The sequence below is a fragment of the Acanthisitta chloris genome, unplaced genomic scaffold (genome assembly GCF_000695815.1).
Source record: "Acanthisitta chloris isolate BGI_N310 unplaced genomic scaffold, ASM69581v1 scaffold3299, whole genome shotgun sequence".
Classification (NCBI taxonomy): domain Eukaryota; kingdom Metazoa; phylum Chordata; class Aves; order Passeriformes; family Acanthisittidae; genus Acanthisitta; species Acanthisitta chloris.
The window spans coordinates 168,992-193,512 of record NW_008692994.1 but is presented as its reverse complement, the minus strand read 5'-3'; the positions used below and the strand labels follow the sequence as shown (position 1 = coordinate 193,512).

Sequence of the window (24,521 nt, the reverse complement as noted above, 5' to 3'; positions counted from 1 at the left end):
TTCAAATCCAAGCGGGATGAGGCCTTGAGCAACCTGGTCTAGTGGGTAGGTGTCCCTGCCCATGGCAGGGAGGGTTGTAACTACATGATCTGTAAGGTCCGTTCCAACCCCTAAAATTTTATGATTCTATGATACTATGCTAAATTCCTTGATTTGCATAGTTCATCATTCCAGTTTGGCTGTGGCTCTACTGCATACTTCTCATACCTATTTTTTGTATGGTCCTGGTCAGTCTGGATGCAAGGTGGTTGTTCTGACTGTCCATCTTCTCTGCATCTTCCAGTGACCCCTGTGTGAGCTTCTGGAACAGATTTCTCTGTTTTCCCATCTGCTGGTCCTTTCAGTCCTGGAAATGACACGTTTCACTATGGCTTGATGATCACACCATATTTTGAGAGGCTTAGGGGAACATTTTTGAAAGCACATTGATTCTAATTATCCTGTTCATTTAAGGGAACACTTTGCACTGTGGTAGTGAGATGCTGAAGTTGCAGATGCTGCAGAAGAGCATGATGTGAGCAAGCTGTTCTCAAAGACAGTTAGCTCTTCAAATCAATATATGAAATTCGTGGAGTGTTTCAGAATGTCATTTTGGGTCAAATGAGATAAAAGGATTTGAAACAAAATCTGTATTACAGGTTTAAATGCTCACATAGCTTCGATTGCATTCTAGGAGGATAATAAGGATACAGGAGACTTTGCAATTGTAATAATTTCCATAAATTATAACATGCTGCTTGCCATGTTCATTCTTAGTCTCTGAAAATCAGAATAAAATTGGTATAAAATCTGCAATTTTTTAGGACTGTTTTCAGAATGGGATTGTCAACCCCGTGTGTCTTGTTGTAACTCCTTGGCCTATACTAACTCTGCGTATTCCATGGTTTAACACTTAATTAATGTGCTCTGTGTACCTCTCCTCTGGACATTTCTGGGGTGTTGTGAAGATACCAGAGTACCTGACTTCGCTTCAGATCATTCTATTATTTCTGAAGCTGCAGGTAGTGAGTTAGCACAGGATACCATTGAAGTCCAGCCATTCTCAAAGATGTTGGAACAACTGCAAGTCTACACCAAGAAATGAAGCTTGATGCTTGTTGGAAAATATGTCAAACTATGTAATTTTATTTGAGTGTACTAACAGCATCTGTTCTCTGGTTCTTTCCACAGACATCAGGTGAGAAGGTGGGTAAGCTGAGTCTGGTTGACTTAGCAGGCAGCGAAAGGGCAACTAAGACTGGTGCCGCAGGAGACAGACTGAAAGAAGGAAGCAACATTAACAAGTAAGACTCTGGGATTATTTCTCTTCCGTTTCTTTCATCAGTACAATCATGACTGCTAAATACAACACACTTGTAAAATAGTATGAAGTTAATAAAAGCTCTTGTAGTCAATTTTCTTCTTTCCTTCTCTCTGCTTCTCTTTCTGGCGTGCCGTGCTCTTAGATGTTTGAAAGAGATCTCCATCTATTTAAAAGATACTCATGTTCTTGCAACTACTACATTATATCTGATTATTAAGACTGAAAACACACTGGGGAAAAAAAGAGGACTGGAGCTTTTGTGAAGAAAGAATGATCAAAACTGTCCTAGGAACTTTTTCCTTGGAGCACATTTTTAGAGAGAGAGTCTCTGTCTAAATATGCATTTGCCTTATGAATATTCACCCTTGTTAATGGCTGCTTGTGTTCCCTGGGCAGATCCCTCACAACTCTTGGGCTGGTAATTTCTGCCCTGGCAGATCAGGCTGCTGGCAAGAATAAGAACAAATTTGTTCCATACCGTGATTCTGTGCTCACTTGGTTACTTAAAGTAAGTTTTTTTAAATCTTTTTCTTTTTTTTTTTCCAAGTGAAGAAAAAAAAGGGAGGAAAAGGGGGGAAGAGTCACATTTAGTCAAATAAAATGCTGTTCTTTTGCCTCATTTTCTGGGTTGGATGTTAACCATAATTGTCTTTAGAAAATGAGCTGGTTATAAGCCATTAGTATCTCTACAGACTAAGTATGTTCCCTGTGTTCTGCTGTCTTGCAATGGCCTAAAGATCAAGGAACTTTAAAAATGAAATTAAAAGCAGTATGTTTTATGGGTCAGTCTATGTGCAACTTCACACATCACCTTGGGGCTAATTTAATTTGGGTTCTTTATGCATGCAACTGAATTTTGCGTAATGGCATGGTTAGCTTTGAAGACTTTGATTAAGACTTTTACCTTTTCTTAATAGTCTGATACATTGTTGAGGTATTCTACTTTTTTCAACGGAGTATAATTGCAGAGCACTATCCCAGTTACAGTCTGAGGATCAGGTCAGAAGGCTTTAGACATCATGTTCATGTGAAATGAGGACTTAAGTAATTTTCTGTATTGCAGAGGACTCTTTGGTCTTATTTTGGGGGAAGAAGGAGTGTGTCATGATAGCACTTGGATGAAGATCTATAAGGTCTAAATGATAAAAGCAAATTGTTAAATATGAGATTTATGTATATCAAATTTTTTTTTTTATCTTGTGTTCTGTTTAATTCTTATCCAGGAGCAACTAAGATATTAGTAGAACAATATGATCTGGGAAGAAACCAATTTTTGGCACCGCCAGCCTTTTGTTGTCCTCTCTTGTAGGTGCTCTGATTAGATTTTGTTGTCTTGAATTCTCTCCTTGGCTTCCCCACCCATTCTTAGCAGAGTTTTTAGATACTGTTTGAATTTCATGTCCCTGTGATTTAGCTGCATATGTGGAAAGAAAAAGACAAGTTACTTGCAGGTTACACAGAGGTGTGGGGATTAAAAGAGACATTTTCCTTAAGGACACAAAAGCAAAGTCAACAAAGTTGACTTCAATGTTTAAGTAAAATAAAATCTCTAGTTGTGTAACCCTTTGACACACAAGCTTTGATTTTTCTCAGTGCTGCCTTTTAATGAACCTTCTAGCATGATCTGAGGAATGATTTCTCTCTACTCCCTCATGTAAACATCACAGATACTGGACATCAAATAGGCACGAGGGCCATGTAAAATTCCAAATGGTAGAACAGAAATAGTGTCTGAATAGAGGAAGTCCTCATGTCACTGTTCTTTGTGCTAAAATGTTTTAGTGTTCAAACATATTTTTGCCTCTATATATTTACACTGAGTTTTTACTCTAATTGATAATAAACAAGTGATTTTTGGGCTCTCTGCAAAGATGGGAACAAAACCAGTGTGCTGCTTCAGTTTGCTCTGGTTCCGCATGTGCTCAGGTTCCTGATGTGGCTGTAACAGTCTGACCAAGCAGAGTGGAAACTTTCCTAATGAATTTCCAGCCTTGTTGTTAGAATTAGTTATGCTGCTCCATTGCTAAACAAATCCAGTGAGCAGACTGCAATTCGTGTTCAGCACCTGTCTGAGGCATTGTAGCCACGATGACGATGGCCGTACGCGGTGCTCGCTTCAGCTCATAAATAGGAGCTCTCTTTTGTTCTGCCTTCTTTCAAGCAAACCTTCTTTGTACCCAACATGCAGCTATGTTAAGTGCAAACAAAAGGTTTGGGGCTTTTGGATTTTTTACAAACAAGCTCATTGAAGCTTTATTTTGAAAGGGGGAAAATTTAAACATTTTTTTAATTAAAGATCAAAGGAGGGATTTATTTGGCAAGAGGCCTGTTTGTAGAAGCCCTGAGATGGTGGGCTCTCTCTCTCTCTAGCTTTCAACTTTTAATTATGATACCACTGCAGACTAAATGTGTTCTGACTGTAGGAATATCTGTCATGCATCATCTCAATACAAATCTGAGAAACTGGTAGAGTTCAGAAGACCTCAAGATCTAACACCTTTTGTTTCATTTTGTTGAGGATCTTTAGATGAAAGAACCAGGTGAAAAATATTCTTGCAGTAGGCAATTAGAAGAGGAAGCTTGAAGAATGACATCAGGTTATGTGCAGGAAGCAAAATAGCTTCTCAGTGCTTTAACTTCTTGATTTTATCAAAATATGTTGGCACAAGCATCTTGTTTTCCCATGTTAATCAGAAGCTCTGCATGTCTTGCTGATGGCTGCTATTAAAAATATCATTTCTGATCTCTACATTTTAAGTTGTTTTCACAGTAATCTTGGTGCTTGAGAAGTCTGGGCTAGTTTAGTCTTAGAAATAACTAACCGTACTTATTTCCACTCTGTCTCTCTGTGACATGCAAGCCCAGCCTTGCCAGGGTCATTTACAGATGTCATCTTCACTAATGAGAGGCTGATTTACTATTTGTCCACCTTTCCTGCTTAACATTAAAGAAACCAGTGAAATCAGCACAAGGGTTTTATACATAAAACTTTATCAGACAGTCTGGCATTGGGCTCGAATAGCTACAAGAGGGACTTTACCCAATTCATAATGGGCGTATTGTGGATTCTGGTGTATCACTGTTACAGCATTCTCAGCTGCCTGTACAGCAGAGTTGCAATTAAAATAATGAATTAATCCTATTTTGGAGCTAATTAGTGCAGTGAAGGACATTCCCAAAGTGCGAACTGTTGAGGTTGGTGTGGAAGGGAAGTACCTGGCCAGTTGCCTGCAAAACTCCATCTTTTCATGCAGAACAGGGTTTGCTGTTGCAGTGTCATTTTTAGCCCAGAAATCTCATTGAATGACTCATGTCCTCCTGTTAGTCCTCTTACAGTTTTTAGAAGATGCCTTGGAAAAACATGTCTGTAATAGAGTGGTCCCTCCCAAGCCATGTATTTACTGGACTAAACTTTGACTGCTCCTCGATGAGAAAAACCCCACACTGGTACCAGTCTGAAAGCTGTTCTTTGGGCTGACTTCCTTATAAATACTGTTGCCTGCACGTGCTGACCATAGACTCATAGAATGTTGAGGGGTTGGAATGGACCTTAAAGGTCATCTAGACCCAGCTGCCTGTCCTGGGCAGGGACACCTCCCACCAGAGCTGGATTCTCAAGGCTTTATTCTATCTGACCTTGAACATTGCCAGGGTGGGGGGATCCACAGCCTCCCTGGGCAACCTGTGTCAGTGTCTCACCACCCTCACAGGAAGAACTTTCTTAATCTGATTCTGACCATGCTGTTTTATCTCACCATGTTGAACACTATAAATATATACTTACATTTCATATAAAGATAAAATTATATTCTTTACCCAAAGAGCTGACAGCCCTTTCACATGACCTGAGACAGCAAAGTGCGACCAACACAGCAGCAAAACATCAGGCTGTGTGATTGATGCCTGCCTGACCTCTGAAGCAGCCACACTGCTGTCAAACTGGTTTAGGCATCATGCAGCCAAAAAGAGAGTCTTGAGGAAGTACTTAAAGGGGTGTTTTAATGATTTCTGGAGAAAACATTACTTTGTAACTGAAATGGTTAGACAAGCAGCTAATGTAGTCAGATTGTTCTAATGGCAATGTCTGACCTAGATTTCATGGGTTCTTGAAGCTGAAAATTAATAGCATTGTTCATCTCAGAAAGGGATATTGGGTAAAAACCAAAACGAAATCCCACAAAAATCCAAACAAAACAAAGAAATCAAGTAACCAATCAAAAAATATCCGCTGCAAGCTTTAAACCAGATTATTTAATATTCTAGACTGGCCAGAATGATAAACCACAATTTTAGGATCAATACAAAGATTGAATCCCTCCTTGGTTCCTTCCTTCCCCCACTCCCCCTGACACACTGCCTTGCAGGAATGTGGTTTCACACCCTTCTCTGTCAACCACATTCCAGGAGGGTAATTTCTTATGTAACTTGATTTAGATTTGCATGTCAGTGGGGGGAAGGGAAGGGCCCCATTCCCAAATGTTTAGAGGAATAAAATCAGCAATATTGTTTGTGAGGAGATCTTTAAGTCATGTATGTATTTATTGGAGACATGTTGCTTCCAGTCTTCAAAATAAGATATTCTGAATTCATCATGATCGTTCCTGAGCTCTTTCAGTAGTGTCCGAGAAGTATAATGCTGAAATGCTTATGTTTCTGGCTTGTAAATGTAAGCAGAAAACACAGAAGTAAACTTTGGAAAGCCTTACTAGGCACTGTAAAGCCCCAAAATAGAGACTGTTTTTCATTGCTATTGAAACCAAAACTGATTCTGAAAGGCAAGAATGACATTTCCAAAATGTGTTTAAAAAATAAAATTTAATGTTATAACTTTTTCTTCATTTACAGAGCTTAAAATAGTAATTTTGAAGTGACAACAGTATTTCTGTTACTAGTTGCCCCCACCTACTCCCAAGCTGAGGTGGTTATTCACTTCCCAAATGTATTGACTGGGTAAAACAAAAGAAATCTGTTTTAATTCCGTAACCTCTTCCCAAGAAGGTGGTGGAGTCACCATCCCTGGAAGTGTTAAGAGGCATCTGGATCTGATGCTGGAGGATATGGTTTAGGGGTTACAGCAGAGTGGCAGGTTAACTGTTGGACTCGATGATACTAGAAGTCTCCTCCAACCTTGATGATTCTATGGTTCTATTCTATGATTCTACCTTCCAGGATAGCCTTGGTGGTAACAGCAAGACTGCCATGGTGGCAACAGTCAGCCCAGCAGCTGACAACTATGATGAGACCCTTTCAACGCTGCGGTACGCAGACCGGGCCAAGAACATCGTGAATCACGCTGTGGTGAACGAGGACCCCAACGCTCGCATCATCCGGGAGCTCCGCGAGGAAGTGGAGAAGCTGCGGGAACAGCTGACAAAAGCTGAGGTACAAATTCGAGTCCTGGCTAGCCACTAGGTCCTGTAAACCCCATTGTCAGCCCCATCTTACTGGCTGATCATGAGCCCAGGTGTGCCAAGGTGGCTAAGAAGGCCAACAGCATCGTGGCGCGGATCAGGAACAGTGTGGCTGCAGGACTAGGGAGTGATTTGCTCAATGTACTCAGCACTGGTGAGGCCACACCCTGGATGCTGTGTCCAGTTCTGGGCCCCTCACTGCAAGAAGGACATTAAGGTGCTGGAGAATGTCCAGAGAAGGGAACAGAGCTGGGGAAGGGACTGGAATACAAGTCCTGTGAGGAGAGGCTGAGGCTACTGGGGGTGTTTAGACTGGAGAAGAGGCTCAGGGATGACCTTATCACTTTCTACAGCTTCCTGAAAGAAGGTTGTAGCCAGGTGGGATCAGCCTCTTCTCCCAGGCAGCAAGTGACAGGATGAGAAGACATAGCCTCAAGCTGTGCCAAGGGAGGTTTAGGTTACACATTGGGAAGAATTTCTTCATAGAAAGGGTGATTAGACACAGGAATGTGCTGCCCAGGGAGGTGGTGGAGTCACCATCCCTGAAGGTGTGTAAGGAAAGACTGGGCATGGCACTTAGTGCTCTGGTCTAGTTGACAAGGTGGTGATCCGTCACAGGTTGGACTTGATGATCTTGGAGGTCTTTCACTGCCTAAATGATTCTGTGATTCTCTGATCTTACCTGGCTCTGAAAAATAAACACCACAAGGAAATACTACAGGGTATCCATAAAAAATCTCCCTTTATATCACTTTTTTCCATTTTTTCTCTATGTCAGTCTTGAAACATGGGTGTAAAATGTGATATTAGGTTCTGTTTGGACACCTCTGGGTATATTGTATGATGCAGAGGACATGCAGACAGAGATAGGGGTGAATTCTTAAGACTGCATAATTTCTAGGCAGAGCTTTGGTAGTATATTTTAAGAACTCAGTGTGACCACATCCTGTGAGATGTGGATTCACTTAAATTCAGTTTTCTTGCTTTTTTACAAGCTTTAACTGTTCTCAGTTGAATCTCTTACAGGCACTAGGCAATATTTTGAATATCTACATTGCTTCCTTAGTGAAATTTTAAGAGGATCATGGTCTAAATGTTAGATGAAGGCCAAGAACTAGCGTAATTCTGAGTTCTCAAATGGGGCAGCACAATGGTGATATAATCCCTCTGTTTTGTAGTTCAGAAAGATCAGGATTACAGTATTTGCCTCATGAGGTATGCAGGGAATGCTGGCTGGGACACTACAAATGTCTATGAATTTGAGGCTGTTCTCATTTGAGCTGCCTAATATGCTAAGCTTCCAGTAAATGTATATCGGTTTCTTCAAGGTATCTCAAGTTAAATGTCTAAAAGTTCCTCTAAAATATCAGCCACTGACTTAACAGTACTCTGAGAGTTGTAAGTAATCCCCATTTGCTTCATTTTTTAGCATTAATAGCAAAATAATGGCAGCTGTCCAAAGTAATGAAGTAGTGTTTCCTAAAGGTGAAGTAATAAATATTTCCTTTCCCAAGTATTAAAATCCCACCCTAGTTGTCATCTCAGTGGCATTGAAAAAGAGCAGGGAAAAACCAGAGCAGTTTGCTGTTAAGAGGCTGCACAGTAAAGGTCAAACCCCACGTTCACGGCCTTGTGCTCCTTTCAGTTCATTACATTTGTTGCCCATCTAATTGTCCTTACAGAAATGTGCATAAATAACTTTAAGTGAACAGAAACATTGACTCATTATGACAAGTTATATTTTCAAAGCTCATTTCCAAATATAGATGTTGCCAAGTTGTGGGTTTATTTTTTTTACCTTTTAGTGTCAGTGTCCTTTTCTCTCCTAAACAGCCAAGACAGAACAGAACTTGACAGTTGGCTTTTTTTCCCAACCAGAAGAGTAAGGCATTATCCTCTTTTTCCCTTTTCTTTCTAAATCCACACATTTTTATCTTTTCTTGTCAAAATTAATACCACATATTTTAATTTGTGCCAAGACCACCAGCTTGTTCTTCCTAAGCTGGAATTCCAACCACCTGCTGTCTGGGCCTGTATCTCTGTGGTTTATATAAGCATTGCAGGCAGTGTGTTCACTTTTGGTCCTCTAATGACAAGAAAGACATTGAGGAGCTGGAGTGTGTCCAGGGAAGGGCAGCAGAGCCAGGCAAGGGTCTAGAGCACAAGTAGTCTGATGAGGAGTGGCTGAGATAGCTGATGGGGCTCAGCCTGGAGAAAAGGAGGCTCAGGAGGGACCGTCTTGCCCTCTACAACTCTCTGACAGGAGGTGCAGCCAGGTGGGGTCAGGCTCTGCTCCCAGGGAACAAGGGACAGGATGAGAGGAAACAGCTTCAGGTTTTACCAGGGGAAGTTTAGATTGGGTATTTGGAACAACCTCTTCATTGAAAGGTTCATAAAGCATTGAAACAGGCTGCCCAGGGCAGTGGTGGAGTCCCCATCCCTGGGTGTATTCAAAAAGCAGGTTGGACGTGGCACCTGGGGACATGGTTAGGTGGTGAACATGGTGGTGGTGCTGGGTTGATGGTTGGACTTCATGATCTTAACAGTCTTTTCCAACCTTAACGATTCTATGAGTGAGGAGAGCTTTCCTAGCTCATTTTACAGTTGAAACAGGTGAAAATATTCACTGATTCTGCCCCAGGTCCAAATAAATTGACAAACAAGACCTTGAGAGTATCTGAGCTTCATCATTCTCTCCTGCTTTATAGTGTCCAGCTCCTTTGCACTGATCATGTTTTAACAGTCGTGATAAGTCTTTGTTTTGGAGATTGCCTTGGCTTCACATTCATTCCTGTGTGGAATTCATAGAATCACAGAATAGTTTGCATTGGAAGAGAACTTAAAGATTGTCTCATTCCAACCCTCCTTCCATGGGCAGGGACACCTTCCTCTAAACAAGGTTGCTCCAAGCCCTATCCAGCCTGGCCTTGAACACTTCCAAGGGTGGAGCAGCCACAGCTGCTCTGGGCAGCCTGTGCCAGTGCCTCAGCACCCTCACAGCCAAGAATTCTTTCCCAATATCCCATTTATCATGCCCTCTGGCAGTGGGAAGCCATTCCCATTGTCCTGTCTCTCCAGGTCCTGTCAAAAGTCCCCCTCCCTTTTACCCTATATTTAGGTATTTGAACTAGAAAAGGCCCACACAGGACACATCAGCTGACAGTTCCTAGACTGCTGTGTCTTGAGGCAGAGGAAACTCCCACCTTACAACAGGATTTTCCACTCCTGGCACTTACTCCTTTTCTTGAACAAACTGCAGTGTAATGAGACCACTCTCTTTGATTTTTATTCCTGTGAAGAGTTTTGGTTTTGTGGTGAGGGAACGTCTGATGGAGAGTAATGCTTGCATTGTTTAATTGCACTGCACAAATGCCTACCAGCCAAAACTATTTTCATCTTGTTAGCAGTAATGAAATAACAACCTAAGGAAGTCCACAGTCTTCTTGATCAAGGTAATAGAGGAGGAAATGCCAGTGCCAAGGTGGAAGGAATTAAATATATGTAGTATAAAATTCATACAATAGTTTGAGTTGGAAGGGACCTTGAAGGCCATCTTGTTCCACCCCCTGCCATGGGCAGGGACACTTTCCACAGGCCCAGGTTGCTCCAAGCCCCATCCAGCCTGGCCTTGAATGTTTCCAGGGATGGGGTGATGCTGATGATCTTTCAGGTTTTGGAATGTCTGATGGGTGGCAGTGGGGTATCTTCTTAAGTCAGTCCTTGGATGGAACATGGGCCTTTGAGTATTTCACAAGACAAAATTAGAGCTACAATAGATTAGGAAAAAAATTGAATTTCAGTGTCCTCTTTTGCTATTCACTCTGTAAACTGCATATATAAATGTAGAGGTGGAGAATCAGAACACCTCAGGTGTCTGGACATTTGCTATAGAAAAACACCACACCTATCAGGTTATAAGAAAATGAATATAATATTTTGGTGGCATCAGAGTTTACTGAGATGTGAAGTGTCATTTTGAGGGTGTGAGAGCTGAGGGGATGGTGCCTAGCCAGATCAGCAGGATCTTGAGAAACCAGATTGTTTTTTATATGAGTCATTTGGGATACTCATATTGGTTTAGAAATTAGATTAGTTTGAATTTGAGTATCTTTGTGCAAATCTGCCAGTATCATATAATTGGTTTGCTTTGAAGTATATAAACTTCACATTAACATCTGTACTTAAAACTAATTAGACTCACTTTTGGATGGATTCTGCATTTACATGCAATATGTATTTTAAAAACCCTGTTGCTTACTGATAAGTATGCTTTGGAAAAGGAGTCATTTTGCCATTTTTTCCCCCATCTGTGTGACAGCAATGTGAAAAAACACAAAGCACAACAAGCTTTCTTGTTTCATTTGCTTTTATTCCCACAGGCCATGAAATCACCCGAATTAAAAGAGCGATTGGAAGAATCAGAAAAGTTGATTCAGGAAATGACTGTGACCTGGGAAGAAAAATTACGAAAAACTGAGGAGATAGCACAGGTTTGCTGCTTTCTTTCCTCCCCACTGCCCCCATTTTTTATGAAAAATAGGTTTGTTTTCTTTGTCTCTCAGTTCATAGAGGTTGTCTGAGTCTCTCCCCACATTATGGGTAAGTAGGTCAAGCTCGCTGCCCTTTTGAAAAGCTTCACTTAATTCCTGTGATAGATGGGTGCCTCCCAGATTACTATTCTAGTGACAATAATAAATTGTCACTGTATGCAAATTGAGAAGTTATTTAAAAAATAATAATCCACGGATGAGAGGATTACAGGGATTTGATATTCTTCAGGCAGTAAAATTGTTTGTGCTGAGAGATGAGAGCATTCAGTGCAAGGTTATGGTCTGACTGCCTCAATGCATGAAGCAAAGGGCATTCAGAATATTAAAAGTAGAGCTGTTCAGGATCTCTGTGTGTTTTAATACCTCTTAAACTGATATTTAGGGCCTCAGACCATAATTGAAGATGGTTATGTTGAAAAATTACACAGGTCACTACGATTATTGCCTGACACTTCTAGTTCTTCCCACACAAATGCTGATGTATATATTTGCAGTGGGAGCTTTGGAGGGGGAGGACTGTTGGAAGGTGATGAATAGCATGTAATAAATAAGGAGAGAACGGAGCCTCTGGTACAAAGGCCTCTTGTAGATGACACAATCAGAATAGACTGTGTTGACTTTGGTTTTAAAGATCCATTGTAAGAAGTGCTGCTTGTGACTATAAGGGCTTCCTGGCTTTCAATGCAGATTCCTACCATGGATTTTCCTCCCTGTGTGTAAGGGTGGAAATAAATAAAATAAAAAACAAATAATAATAAAAACTCTGCTCTCCTCCTACACGATAGTTTTTAGGCATAGAAACCCTGAGCGTGGAGGAGTTTGAAAAACTGGAGTAATGGGCTTAGTGCCACAGACTGATTCTGCCTTGGTGTTTGCATATGGCTGTGAGCTTTAGCACTCTTCCTTTCTGTCTCCAAATTCCCAGCCTGGTATGATGTTTCATGAGCCTTGAAAAGTGATTTTTTTTTTCAGAGAAGGGATAAGGACTAGTGTTTGTGCAGCACAGGTAGTTTCAGACAGAAGTCAACACAGGGAATCTTCTTCTATCTTCAGTATGTGTGCTGGGTTGGTCCTGCCTGGAGGCCAGGTGGCCACCAAAGCTGCTCCATCATTCCCTTCCTCAGCTTGGACACAGGGAGAAAAATATAACAGAAAGGCTGTAGGCTGAGCTAAGGACAGGGAATGATCAGTCACAGGTACAACAGACTAGACTTGGGGAAATGAACCTATTGCCAAGCAAAATCAGAGTAGGGTAATAAGAAATAAAATCCCCAAGTCTTTAAACACCTTCTCTCCACTTCTCCCTTTTTCCTGGGCTCAGTTCTCTACCTCCTTCCCACAGCAGTGCAGGAAGATGGGGACTGAGAACTACGGTTAGTTCGTCACGTGTTGTCTCTGCTGCTTCTCCTTCTCAGGGAAAGGACTCCTCACACTAATGTGTGTCCCTCCCATGGGAGGAGTCCTATGGGAATAGACTGCTCCAGCATGGGCCCCTTTCCATGGGGTCAGTCCTTCAGGAACAGACTACTCTGTCATGGGTCCCTTTCCATGGAGTCAGTCTTTCAGGAGCAAACTGCTCCAGCATGGGTCCCACACAGGGTCACAAGTCCTGCCAGCAAACCTGCTCCAGCGTGGTCTCCTCTCTCCATGGAGACACAGGTCCTGCCAGGACCCTGCTCTAGCACTGGCTTCCCATGGGGTCACAGCCTCCTTCAGGCATCCATGTGCTCCAGCATGAAGTCCTTCATGGGCTGCAGGTGGATCTCTGCTCCTCTGTGGACCTTCATGAGCTGCAGGGGCGCAGCTGACTCACCATGGGCTGCACCACAGGCTGCAGTGGAATCTCTGCTTTGGCACCTGGTGCACCTTCTGCCCTTCCTTCTGCACTGACCTGAGGGAGTGTAGGGCTGTTCCTCTCACATATTCTCACTCTCCGCTCTGCCTGCAGTTGTGCAGGTGTTTTTCACCTTCTGAACTCTCTTATCCCAGAGCTGCTGCCACCATCACTTGTGGGCTCAGCCCACAAGTGGTGGGTCCGTCCTGGAGCTGCTGGAATTGTCTCTGTTAGACATGGGGGAAGCTTCTGGCATCTTCTCACAGAAGCCACCCCTGTAGTCCCCTACTGCCAAAACCTGGCCACACAAATCAAATACAGTAGACTGAGGCGAGTCCAAGGTTGAAGACATTTATATCACATCTTGTCAAGTGATTTCATTTCTGGCCAGTGTCCACCAACATCTGTCTGTCACATTGCAGCAGGGTAGGCAGGCAGGATGGAGAGATAATTGTACATCTTTGAAGAAAGCATGATTCCTCGTAAGGAACCAGGGCCATCAAAGAGGCAGTTTGTAGCGATGGAATGACAATTAGGGTTCAGAGCCTTAAAGAATAGGCAATTTTTCACATTTTCACTGAGTATTTGACATACTTTTAATGTATTTTTGAATGTTTAAGTTAATTAACATTAGGTCTTGAGCAGAAGCTGACAGAAACTGGCTCATTTTCTTTCAGTTAATCCTATGAGATTAAGACTGTGGGCCAAGTTCTCCTTTGGGCAACACATTCTTTATATCTGTAGATAATAAGGAATTCTGTGAACTCCACAGCCTGGCACTGGTGATCGGAAAAGAAATCTTTGACATCACACTGCAATTTTTCCTCTGTTCTTTGTTTTCTTTCCCTCTCACACACACACGTGACTTTTCCTTACAAGGACGTTGTGGTGGTTTTGTACGCGTGTAGAGACAGAGAAGAGAAAATCAAGAGCAGGTTGTGCAATTCTTTGCAGTTTTAGATCTTGATTAGACCTGGTACAACTCCAGTGCTGAATAGAGAATTACATTGAATAGTGTGACAGACTCAGTTTTTAAATACAAAGCAAACTAATAGGTAAAGGTCAGAACCATAATAAATGTTCCAGCATTATTCACACAGAATCTCTGCTAACCTTTATTTTCTTTAAAGTCTCAGCAGCACAGGGAAAGCACTGTAGGTATCTTGCATTTTTTTCTTATTAGTTTCACTCTCTTGTGTTTCTGCTTCCCCCTAGTAATCCTGTGAAAAGCATCCCATATTTATTTCTTAATTTTTTTGCTGTTGTGGACAGTGAGTCTCGTTTCAGTTTGTCTGATCCTGGGAATAATCCTCCACATTTCTGTCCCAATGTTTTTTTTTGGTAGAAGAATCCCTTTCTGTTCCCAAGTCAGAAATGTTTAATGTTCCTCTTTCACTGCTCTGATCTCACCCAAACACTTCCCTTTGAGAGATGTACATTTTGCACAGTAATGCTTTGTTGTGGATTTCTATGAAGTCTATTGACAAGAACAAAATACCATCCAAAACGCTGCTATTCTTGTCCAGCAGGAAGTGTTCTTTGCATTACTTAAATAGCAGGTTGCCAGTTTTTTGTCATTTTGATTGCTCTGGAACAAAAGATAGACATGGAGCTTGGCTTGGCAGGGATTTAACTTAACTTGTTGCTTTTTAGCTCGAAAGAGAAAATAAAGGGCTCTAGAGATGGATTTGTGGTAGCATTTTGCTGTTCCAGTGAGGTCATGGAGAAGCTCTACAGTGCTGCAGTGTGCTGCTCTTGGCTGCTTTCATTTTCCACTGGGAATATGGGACTGTGTGAGACCACAGCACGGAGCTCACTGAGACCAGAGGTGGAAGGACAAGAGAAATTAGAGATGTCCCTGATCAAAGCTTGATAGAACTGAGGCTTTTGTGCCTAACCTATGGCAGAAGAAAGAGTTACCTCTTCCTGAAGTAGCAGTCCATCTTTTTTGACTTGTGGCTCTGGCAGATAAGAATGCACTTCTAGAGGGTTGTACATCAATCAGCTTAATTTTGATGGCTACTCTCTTGCAGGAGCGTCAGAAACAGTTGGAAAGCCTTGGCATATCTCTTCAATCTTCTGGAATAAAAGTTGGGGACAACAAGTGCTTCCTGGTAAATTTGAATGCAGATCCAGCTCTCAATGAACTTCTGGTATACTATTTAAAGGTAAAAATACATATTTATCAATATAATTTTTTAATGGAAGAAGTGGGCCTCTAATCCCATGGCAGAGGTGTACTTAGAGAGTTTTATAAAATCTGTATATCTAAAAATATTAAAAGTGTATGCATATTAAAAATCGTATGAGTACAACCTTTTTATTTCAAATATAATTCTTCATAGCAGAGGAAAGTTTGGGGATTTGATGGTTTTGTTTGGGGTTTTTTTTGAAAGAAATTCAGATGTGTTCTTTTTGAGAAACTCCTGTTTTGGGAGATTTTTTTTGGTTGATTGTTTTTCTTATGCCAAGTTTCACAGGCTTTTACACAGAAAATTGTTTTGGATAAAGATTGGGCATGCCAGTAATCAGCTTCCTTCTGCATGTGTAGCCTGAATCCTAACTGCTGTCTTCAGTTTATAAAATGCATTTTTAATCATCTTCATACAGCTTGTCAGGAGTGAAAATCAAGTTCTGTTCTGCCTCAGCACTTCTGCTGATGTGTGCAGTCCCTGTTTCTGATATTAAACAGCAAACACGTGATGTGACTTTTGGACTCTGTGCTGAATCATTTGAGCAGTTTGTTCTGGTTTTTACAAACTGTAGATGTAGGAGAAATGAGGTACAACCATTTTAAAGTCACATTTTAAAGTACAAGTTCTAAAAATTTAGCAGTGAGTATTGGTAGTTTGAGCTTCACATTAAATCATTCTCTTTCCTTTGAAGTGGTCTGTAATAACTCTCAAAACAGCCACAAAAAATCAGCATTTAGGCTGAAAGATGGTTTTGGTTTAGTAAGTGGTAGGAAATACGTGATCCTCTTTTTGTATCAGCCGCCATGGCTCTGTGCTATCTCAATAAAAACAGAAGGAAGAACATTTTTAGTGTTGCATCTTCTAAAAAGACACTAAAAAGCACAAAAGAGCTGAGGTTTTAGGAGAAGAGTTGAATCCATTCCAGGTGCCTTGCACGTGGGTGTCCAGAGTGTGACTCAGCTGGTAAACCAGGCTCAACACTGACAGCTGGTGAGGCAGAGCCACCTCTTCTGTAGTGGTCACTGGGAACACAGGACAGGAGCACACTGGAGGCAAAGTCTGCTCAGGGAACAGGTCTTGTCCCATCAGTACTTTCCCAGCAGGAAAGTCTCAGGTGGTTCTGTGCTGCTTTCCTTTCCTCGAGAAATCCTTTTGGGTTAGGTTTTGTCTCCTTCAGTTAGTCTTTATTATCTTTTAATACCTAAAATTTGTCTTGCTGGGTGAGAATTTTAGTGTAGAAATCCCTGTGCTTTGAAATTGTTTTGATAAAATGTCTTAGACCTGTTTCTCGGAGTATGGTGCCTATGTTTTCTTCAGTGCTGAGCTGTGTATGTACTAGGTCTTAAAAGTACTGAAGAGCAGCTTGAACTGACCTATCTAAACTGTTGCACCTGTTCCTCAAAAATTGCTTAGAAATGCCTAAAACCCAAATTTCTACCCCTAAAGGATTGTCCAGCCCTGGCACAGGCTGCCCAGGGCAGGGGTGGAATCACCATCCCAGGAGGCATTTAAAAGCCATGTGGATGTGGCTCTTGGGGACATGGTTGGTGGTGGCCTTGGCAGTGCTGAGGAATGGTTGAACTTGATGGTCTTAGAGGTCTTGAACAGCTGTCAGATTTTGGGCCTAGATGACAAGATATGTCCAGAAGAAGAATGGATGAGTTAGACCTAGTGAACTTTTTCAATCCATTGCTAACATCTGAATTAATTTTTCCCCAGGAGCACACATTAATAGGCTCAGATAACTCTCAAGACATCCAGCTGTGTGGAATGGGAATTCTTCCTGAACACTGCATCATAGACATCACCCCAGAAGGCCAGGTTGTCTTAACCCCTCAAAAAAATACTAGGTAAAGGATGAAAATAAAGTTCCAGTTGTATAATCCATGGCATTTTATCTAGCATTTTATGATTTGTGGTGCAAAAAGATAATTAGAAAAGTAACTTTTCTATCTATTCTGAAGGAAGTAAATTCCAGGATGCTCCTTGTATCCTGCTTTTACATTTTAACTGGCACCTGCCCCTCTGTCAACTCGAGTGTTTGATTCTAATGAGATTCCTCTCAGAGATGGTGTTTGTAGGCTGAGTTTTCAAAGAGAGGATGAGTAAACTGCACGTGCTTTCAGCAAGTAGATACTCACTGATTTGCAGCTGTATAGATGTAACTATCAAAATTTGAATTAAGTTTTCTAGGAAATCTGTTGATATGCAAAGAGCTGCTGAAGCATTTGTTGCTTTATTTGATTAAGTAGCAGTACTTGAAAAGCAGATGGTGTATTCAAATTGATCACAAAATGACATGCAGCCTCAGCATCTCCAATAATTCATTGCTAATACATAAAATTCAACCTTTTCACTTTTACTCTGAGTTTTAGCTGATCCTGCTCGGAGCAGATTGGACTGGATGAAACCCTGAGATTCCCTTCATATTTGAGTTATCCTATGATCCTATTTTCAAACTTAATCTGACCCTGAAATGAAATTAGTTTCTGATTATTTTAATGAGTTTACTGTATTTAAGCTATTTATGTAGCAAAGCTGTCTAATGTCTTATGAAAACATTTCTATTTTGTGTCTGTATTTCAAAGTAGTTGTGAAAGTGTTTATTTCTGGTGACAGAATTTTTTTTAGGCCCCTCATTTTTAAGCTCTTATTCTAGTCCCCAGACGTAGCTGTCATAATATCTTTCTAAATATACTGAACTTCATAAGCTTAAGAGATCAAAAGAAGCTGAGTTTGAGGACTGTATGAAACAGCACTGAGTAGATCACTGAACTTTATAGGGATATTTTGCCTGTTTGCAGGCCATAAACCTGTTTTCCTACCTTAACTTGTTCCAGTAAAGAAAGTAGTACTGAGAGGGGGAAAAAATTAAGCCTTATATGGATTCATTCACTTTAGATATTTTGCTTTTTCACAGGACATTTGTGAATGGTTCTGCTGTCGTGTGTCCTATCCAGCTCCATCATGGAGACAGAATCCTATGGGGAAACAACCACTTCTTCAGGTACATAAGATATTAAGGAAATTTTAAATTTGTCAGCTTTATTTTATCATGAGGTATAAGGAAAGATGTCAGTGGAGCATTCAAGCTGCAGGAGGAGGTGATTTCTGATTGTTAATGCTAAATGTTGTAACAGCGGTTTGTGACCTCTGTTGTACAGTGATCTGGGTCTTACAAGGTCACTGTGTTCTCTGTTCCCCAGAGTTCCAGCTCCAGCTGTGTCTATGACCTTCCTGTATCAGGCAGGATCACTGGGAGATGTTCTCTGTGAAAGACTGTATTCCTGAAACCCTCAGTGGCTGGTCTGAAATACCTTAAAGATCAGTGAATTTTAATTATAATCTAAGACATAGTTGTTTTCTTTTACATTTGAAAGAAGAGTCCTCATAAAAGTGAGATATCACTTCATTATTGCCTTTCAATTATTTGGATGTGGAATGACTAAAAAATTTCATTATTATCTAAATCGTATTATTGGTAATATCAGGTACTCTATTATTAGAGTATAGGATGGATTAGTTTGCCTTCTACTCCCATTTGTGCTCTGAGGAAAACTACCCTCACAGGAGATCAGCAAACGTTGAAATGGAGGAATATACTGATTTGGATAATCTATTTAATTTTGATGATCTTTGAAAGAAACCTCTTGTTTCACATTTGAGCAATGAATAGTTGTTTAAAAGTTTTCCTATTATTTAAAGGCTGAATTTGCCAAAGAAGAAAAAGAAGGTAGATCATGAGGATGAAGAGCGAGACAACTCTATGAAGTACAGTAACAGTGTGGAGCAGCTGGACATAGATGGAGACAATTCCAGTGAAGTGTCCAGTGAGATTAACTTCAGCTACGAATATGCCCAGATGGAAGTCACTATGAAGGCTCTTGGTAGTAATGGTAAGAAGCACCAGAAATTATTGGGAATATGTACAGAATAGGAGGTTTCATCGTCAGAGACTCTTAACCACAGACCTTTTTCCTTCTAACTTCCTATTGGATAATTTTTCTTGTGAATGACTCATCACGGCCATTTTTGTACTTGAGGGGGGAAAAAACATCCAGACTGTTTTGTTTGGCAGTTCTTGTTGAGGGAAAAGTCAAAACTGGAATACTGGTAGAATTGCAGCCTCAAATCAAAGTGGTTTCACTTAGTTGTTTATTTTTCTTGTGTTATGTCTCACTGAGGCATTAACTGTAGTGATTTCTGTCTCTGGAACCGTGTTTTTTAGTTTTTGTGGTCTTGTGTAGCTGTCTCAGAATGGCATTAGTTTGGGAAACAGGAGGAAGGTTTTTTTTTTACAGTTTGGTCTTTCCCTTTTCTCAGTTCTCTTAAATCATCTGTCCAATCTGTTCTGTCGATGTTTATTTTACTCCAGAGTTCAACAGCATTTTTGAAATATGCATTGCAACAGAAATATAACCTCTTCCTCCTTTTATGTGATAACTGTGTTTACAGTCTAGGATGTTCCTTGACATGGATTTCACTGAACTGCTTTAATTTTCAATATCTGCCTAGATCCAATGCAGTCAATCTTGCAAAGCCTGGAGCAGCAGCATGAAGAGGAGAAGAGATCTGCACTGGAGCGACAGAGGCTGATGTATGAACACGAGCTGGAGCAGTTGCGAAGGCGATTGTCGCCGGAGAAGCAGCATTTCCGCAGCATGGACAGGTTCTCCTTCCATTCTCCCAGTGCCCAGCAGCGCTTACGGCAGTGGGCAGAGGAGAGGTGGGTAGTCAAATGTGACCACCAGGAGTGTTCAGTTAAAGTCCTTCAGTGCGAGTGAATTTTCCCAGATTTTAATTGCATTGCACAGCTCTGATGAATTCCTGAGAGGACTCCTGGAAGGGCTTGGGGAGGACATGGGGAAAATACTAGTCTAAGAATCATATAATGACTAGGAAGGGACCTTAAAGACCATCTAGCTCCAACCCTCCTGCCATGGGCAGGGACACCTTCCACTAGCCCAGGTTCCTCTGAGCCCCATCCAACTTGGCCTTGAACACCTCCAGAATAATAAGACCTAAAATGGTAGAAGAGCTGAGAAAGAAGGAGTTCCTGCCTTGCTGTTAAGGTTAAACTCTGTCCTGGTCAGCAACAAATTTGACTACAGATGAGGCGATTGGAAGACATTTTGGCTCTAGTAGGAGTTTGTTATTCTGTGGCTCATGACTCAGCTGCTGGAAGGTTGTTTTTTCTCTTGACTCGCATCCATCTGTCTGCCTTGGGCAGGTCCTGGCAGCTAGAAGAGTGCAGAAAGAAAAGGGAGTAAGAGGATGATACAAAGAATTTTAATCCAGAGCATTGCAAAAAACTGTTTAATAACCACAGAGGGGCCACTGTCCTCTTTGCCTCTTCCTTGGTGATTGCACTGACTATTTAGTACAGCCCCTAAAGGATCTTTTCCAATACTGCTGTCAAAAACGCAGCTGCAGGAAGAAGATGAAACTTAACCCTAAATCAATGAGTATGAAAAAGACATTGTCATGAGAAAACACAAATCTAATATATATGGCTAGAGAAGCAATTTTTGAAGTAGAAAATATTTGAGACAGTCTAACAAGGTGTTAGCTGTGTGTCTGGAATATTTTGTGGTACCAGATTCCTGTGCTGCACAGTTGGCACTCTCTCTCACACTTGCCAGGAAGGCCAGTGAGCAAGTTGTCTGAATAAACTTTTCTCAGTAAGATGGAACATCCACATCTGTGGTGGGAAAACTGGAATGAGCCACACAATAGCTGACTGTTCGGCAGATGCATAGAGAAGTCTCCAAAGCCAGTAGTGTCCTCATTTTCACACTGCTAAATTCATACAGATAATTTTCTTCGTTTCCAGAAGAAATGTAATTTAATTCACCTGATTTTTGTGTTAAAAATCATAGAAAGGTTTGGGTCGGAAGAGACCATAAAGCACATCTAGTTTCAACTTCCTGCCATGGGCAGGGACACCTTCCACTAGCCCAGGTTGCTCCAAGCACCATCCAACCTGGCCGGGAACACTCCCAGGGATGGAGCAGCCACAGCTGCTCTGGGCAGCCTGTGCCAGTGCCTCAGCACCCTCACGGCCAAGAATTTCTTCCTAATAGCCAATCTACCCCTACCCTCTGGCAGTGGAACGCCATTCCCCATTATCCTGTCACTCCATGCCTTTGTCCCAGCTCCCTCTGCAGCTCTCTTGCAGCCCCTTGAGGCATTGGGAAGGTCTCTAAAGTCTCCCCAGAGCCTTCTCTTCTCCAGGCTAAAGACACCCAATTTGTCAGGCATAATTTCTCCTTAGTGAAGCCATCCTGACTGTCATCTATCCCTTCCTTATTTTCTACATGCGTTAGTGCAGCTTTCAGAATGATCTGCTCCATGATCTTGCTGAGTACAGATATGAGGTTGTCTGACCCATAGTTCCTCAGGTCTTCCTTATTTCCCCTTTTAAAAATGGGGTTATATTTCCCCTTTTCCAGTCAGTGGGAACTTAACCAAGCTGCCATGACTTCTCAAGTATGATGGATAGTGGCTTGGCCACTTCCTCAGCCAAGTTCCCTCAGGGCCCATGGATGCATGTCATCAGGTCCTATGGACTTGTGCACCTGTGGGTTCCTTAGATGTTCTCAAACCTCTTACAGCGGATGGTTCTTCATTGTCCCAGTCTCTGCCTTTGCCTTCTGAGGCCTGGGTGGTGTGGCTGGGGCGCTTGTGAAGACTGAGGCAAAAGATTCATTGAGTACCTTGGCCTTTTCCATGTCCTGGGTAACCAGATCACCCATTTCCTTCCAGAAAGGGCCCATGTTTTCCCTACTCTTACTTTTATCACTGACCTACCTATAGAAGCTTTTCTTGTTGCCCTTGACATCCCTGACCAGATTTAATTCTATCAGGACTTTTGCTTTCTTAACCTGATCCTTGGCTGCTCTGACCATTTCTCTGTATTCCTCCCAGGCTCCTTGTCCTTGCTTTCACCTTCTGTAGAATTAATTTTTCATGTTTGAGTTGGTCCAGAAGCTCCTTGTTCATCCAGACAGGCCTCCTGGCTTTTTTGCCTGACTGCCTCTTCATTGCAGTGAATCACTCCTGAGCTTAGAGGAGACAATCCTTGAATATCAGCCAGCTTGCTTGGGTCTTTCTTCCCTCCAGGGTGTTGTCCCATGGGACTCTACCAAGCAGATCCCTGAAGAGGCCAAGGTTTGCTTTCCTAAAGCCCAGGGCAGTGAGCACCCTCCTAACTGCCCTGAGGATGTCAAACTCCACCATTTCATGGTCACTGCAGCCCAGGCTGCCCTTGAGCTTCACATTGCCCACCAGCCCTTCCTTGTTGGTGAGAACAATTTTCATCATGGCACCCCTCCTCCTTGGCTCCTCTATCACTTGGAGAAAGACGTTATCACCAAGGGACTCTAGGAACCTCCTGGATTGCTTTGTGTCCAGCTGTGTTGTCCTTCCAACAGATATCGGGGTGGTTAGCACCCTCCTGCTATAATGTTACCTCTCTCTTCCCTCCCTCTAATCTTCCCCCATAAGGTTTGGTTGGTTCTTCATCCATTTGTTTTGCACTCAGTTTCAGTACTTAAATGTCACGATTTTTCCTCCCAATCCCTTTCTTTCAGAGAAGAAATGTTTACCCATAGCCTGAGAAAGCTGCGAGAGCAGATTGTTAAAGCCAATTTGTATGTGAGAGAAGCTAATTTTATCGGAGAGGAGTTGGACAAGAGGACAGAGTATAAAGTGACCCTCCAGATCCCAGCTTCAAGCCTTAATGCCAACTGTAAGGTATGGTCACCCTAATGGAATTAAATTGTTATTTAGTAAGTTTGCCCCTCAGTGTTCATGTTATTCTGGCTCTAATGGTCGAGATACTTGCCAGTCCACTCATGTGCATTAAATATGGCTCTGCTAGTGCATGCTGTATCCTTATCTTTTTTTGTACCATGAAAATCCTATAATGTGCCAGCTTAGCTTACTGATAAATGCTTTAATGGAAGACCTTTCACTGGTGTTTCACTGCTTGCTTCTGCTGCAGTGACAGAATCTGTGCAGGTTAGGTAACATCTGTTTCAAGTATTTACCATCACTTTGCACACATGTGAATTTACATCATCCAAGTGAGCTGTGAAAATGCTGCCATCCCCATTGTGGAGGGAGGAACTGGAGCAGAGGGGATTTGGATTGTTTGTTCCCAGGCATTTTGGAAGTTTTGGAAGGAGGAGCTGAATCCAGACATCCATGTCTCAGGCTGACTACCTACGGCTGGTGTTACTTCTGTCCTTAAAGTCAGCTCAGTATTTTGGTGATAACCAGGCCATCATTAATACAGTAGATGGATTTTATTCCAGGATTATATTGCTTATCAGTTAGTTACTGATAAGCAGTTAGAAGTTACTCTCACAGTCTTGAGGGGAAGACACATCCAGAAACAGGATGGTAAAGAGGGTTAAGTGTTTGCTCTAGTTGAAAGTTGCAGGCAGCAATGTGGAACTCCATGGAACTCCAGGCCTGCTGTAACTTGAGGATTTTTGTGAAATGCTTAAATGTTCCTATTTCTAACACTTATGCAAGGTGAAAATCCATGAAAACTAATGCCTTTAGCTGTGATTAGACTTCCCAGTTAAACTGAACACGAATATACTGTGACAGCTGAACTCAGAGTTTGTCACGCTTGAATTTGGTTGTTCAAGCCAGAATGAAAAAAGAACAGACTTTTCCCAAAGATATTCTGAACTTTGTGTTAGTTTAAAACTATTTTTTTTCATTGTTGTGTCACAAATTCCTTATTGGTATCTCTTCAATTGTTTCACAGAGAGGTGCAATTCTCAGTGAGCCTGCTATCCAGGTGAGAAGGAAAGGGAAAGGCAAACAGATTTGGTCACTGGAAAAGCTGGAGAATCGATTGGTGGATATGAGGGATCTTTACCAGGAGTGGAAAGACTGTGAGGAGGACAACCCAGTAAGTAAAAACTACTCTAGCATTCTGCTGATGGAATTAACATTCCTGTTGCATTTTCAGGATAGGGGTTGGGTGGAGGTGGGAAGGGAATATAAAGAGCCAAGTTTTCCTGTGGTTTTGCTTTTCCTAGTACTGAAGTGATCTTCAGCATTCCATCAACTCTTATCATGTCTCTTTGATGCCTGTTGGCATGCATAGTTTGGGGAGGGAATGGAGCATACAATAAGAAGCAGGAAGTAAACACAACAGCAGTTAATCAGGCAGATTTCTTGGAATGTGACAAAGTTAAGGAGAACTTG

General features: G+C 41.7%; 1 protein-coding gene across 1 annotated transcript in view; it reads left to right on the top strand.

Moving 5' to 3' along the window:
• Positions 1-24,521, top strand: part of KIF13B (kinesin family member 13B) — a gene marked incomplete at its 5' end in the record, with an annotated part of 117,502 nt that overhangs the window by 49,692 nt on the left and 43,289 nt on the right. The window contains 11 exons of the mRNA XM_009082894.1: positions 1,171-1,283; positions 1,700-1,811; positions 6,473-6,685; positions 11,094-11,204; positions 15,132-15,266; positions 17,013-17,143; positions 18,214-18,300; positions 18,999-19,189; positions 19,809-20,019; positions 22,886-23,048; positions 24,076-24,222. Coding sequence (XP_009081142.1) covers positions 1,171-1,283; positions 1,700-1,811; positions 6,473-6,685; positions 11,094-11,204; positions 15,132-15,266; positions 17,013-17,143; positions 18,214-18,300; positions 18,999-19,189; positions 19,809-20,019; positions 22,886-23,048; positions 24,076-24,222 — 1,614 coding nt within the window. The remainder of the gene's footprint in view (positions 1-1,170; positions 1,284-1,699; positions 1,812-6,472; positions 6,686-11,093; positions 11,205-15,131; positions 15,267-17,012; positions 17,144-18,213; positions 18,301-18,998; positions 19,190-19,808; positions 20,020-22,885; positions 23,049-24,075; positions 24,223-24,521) is intronic.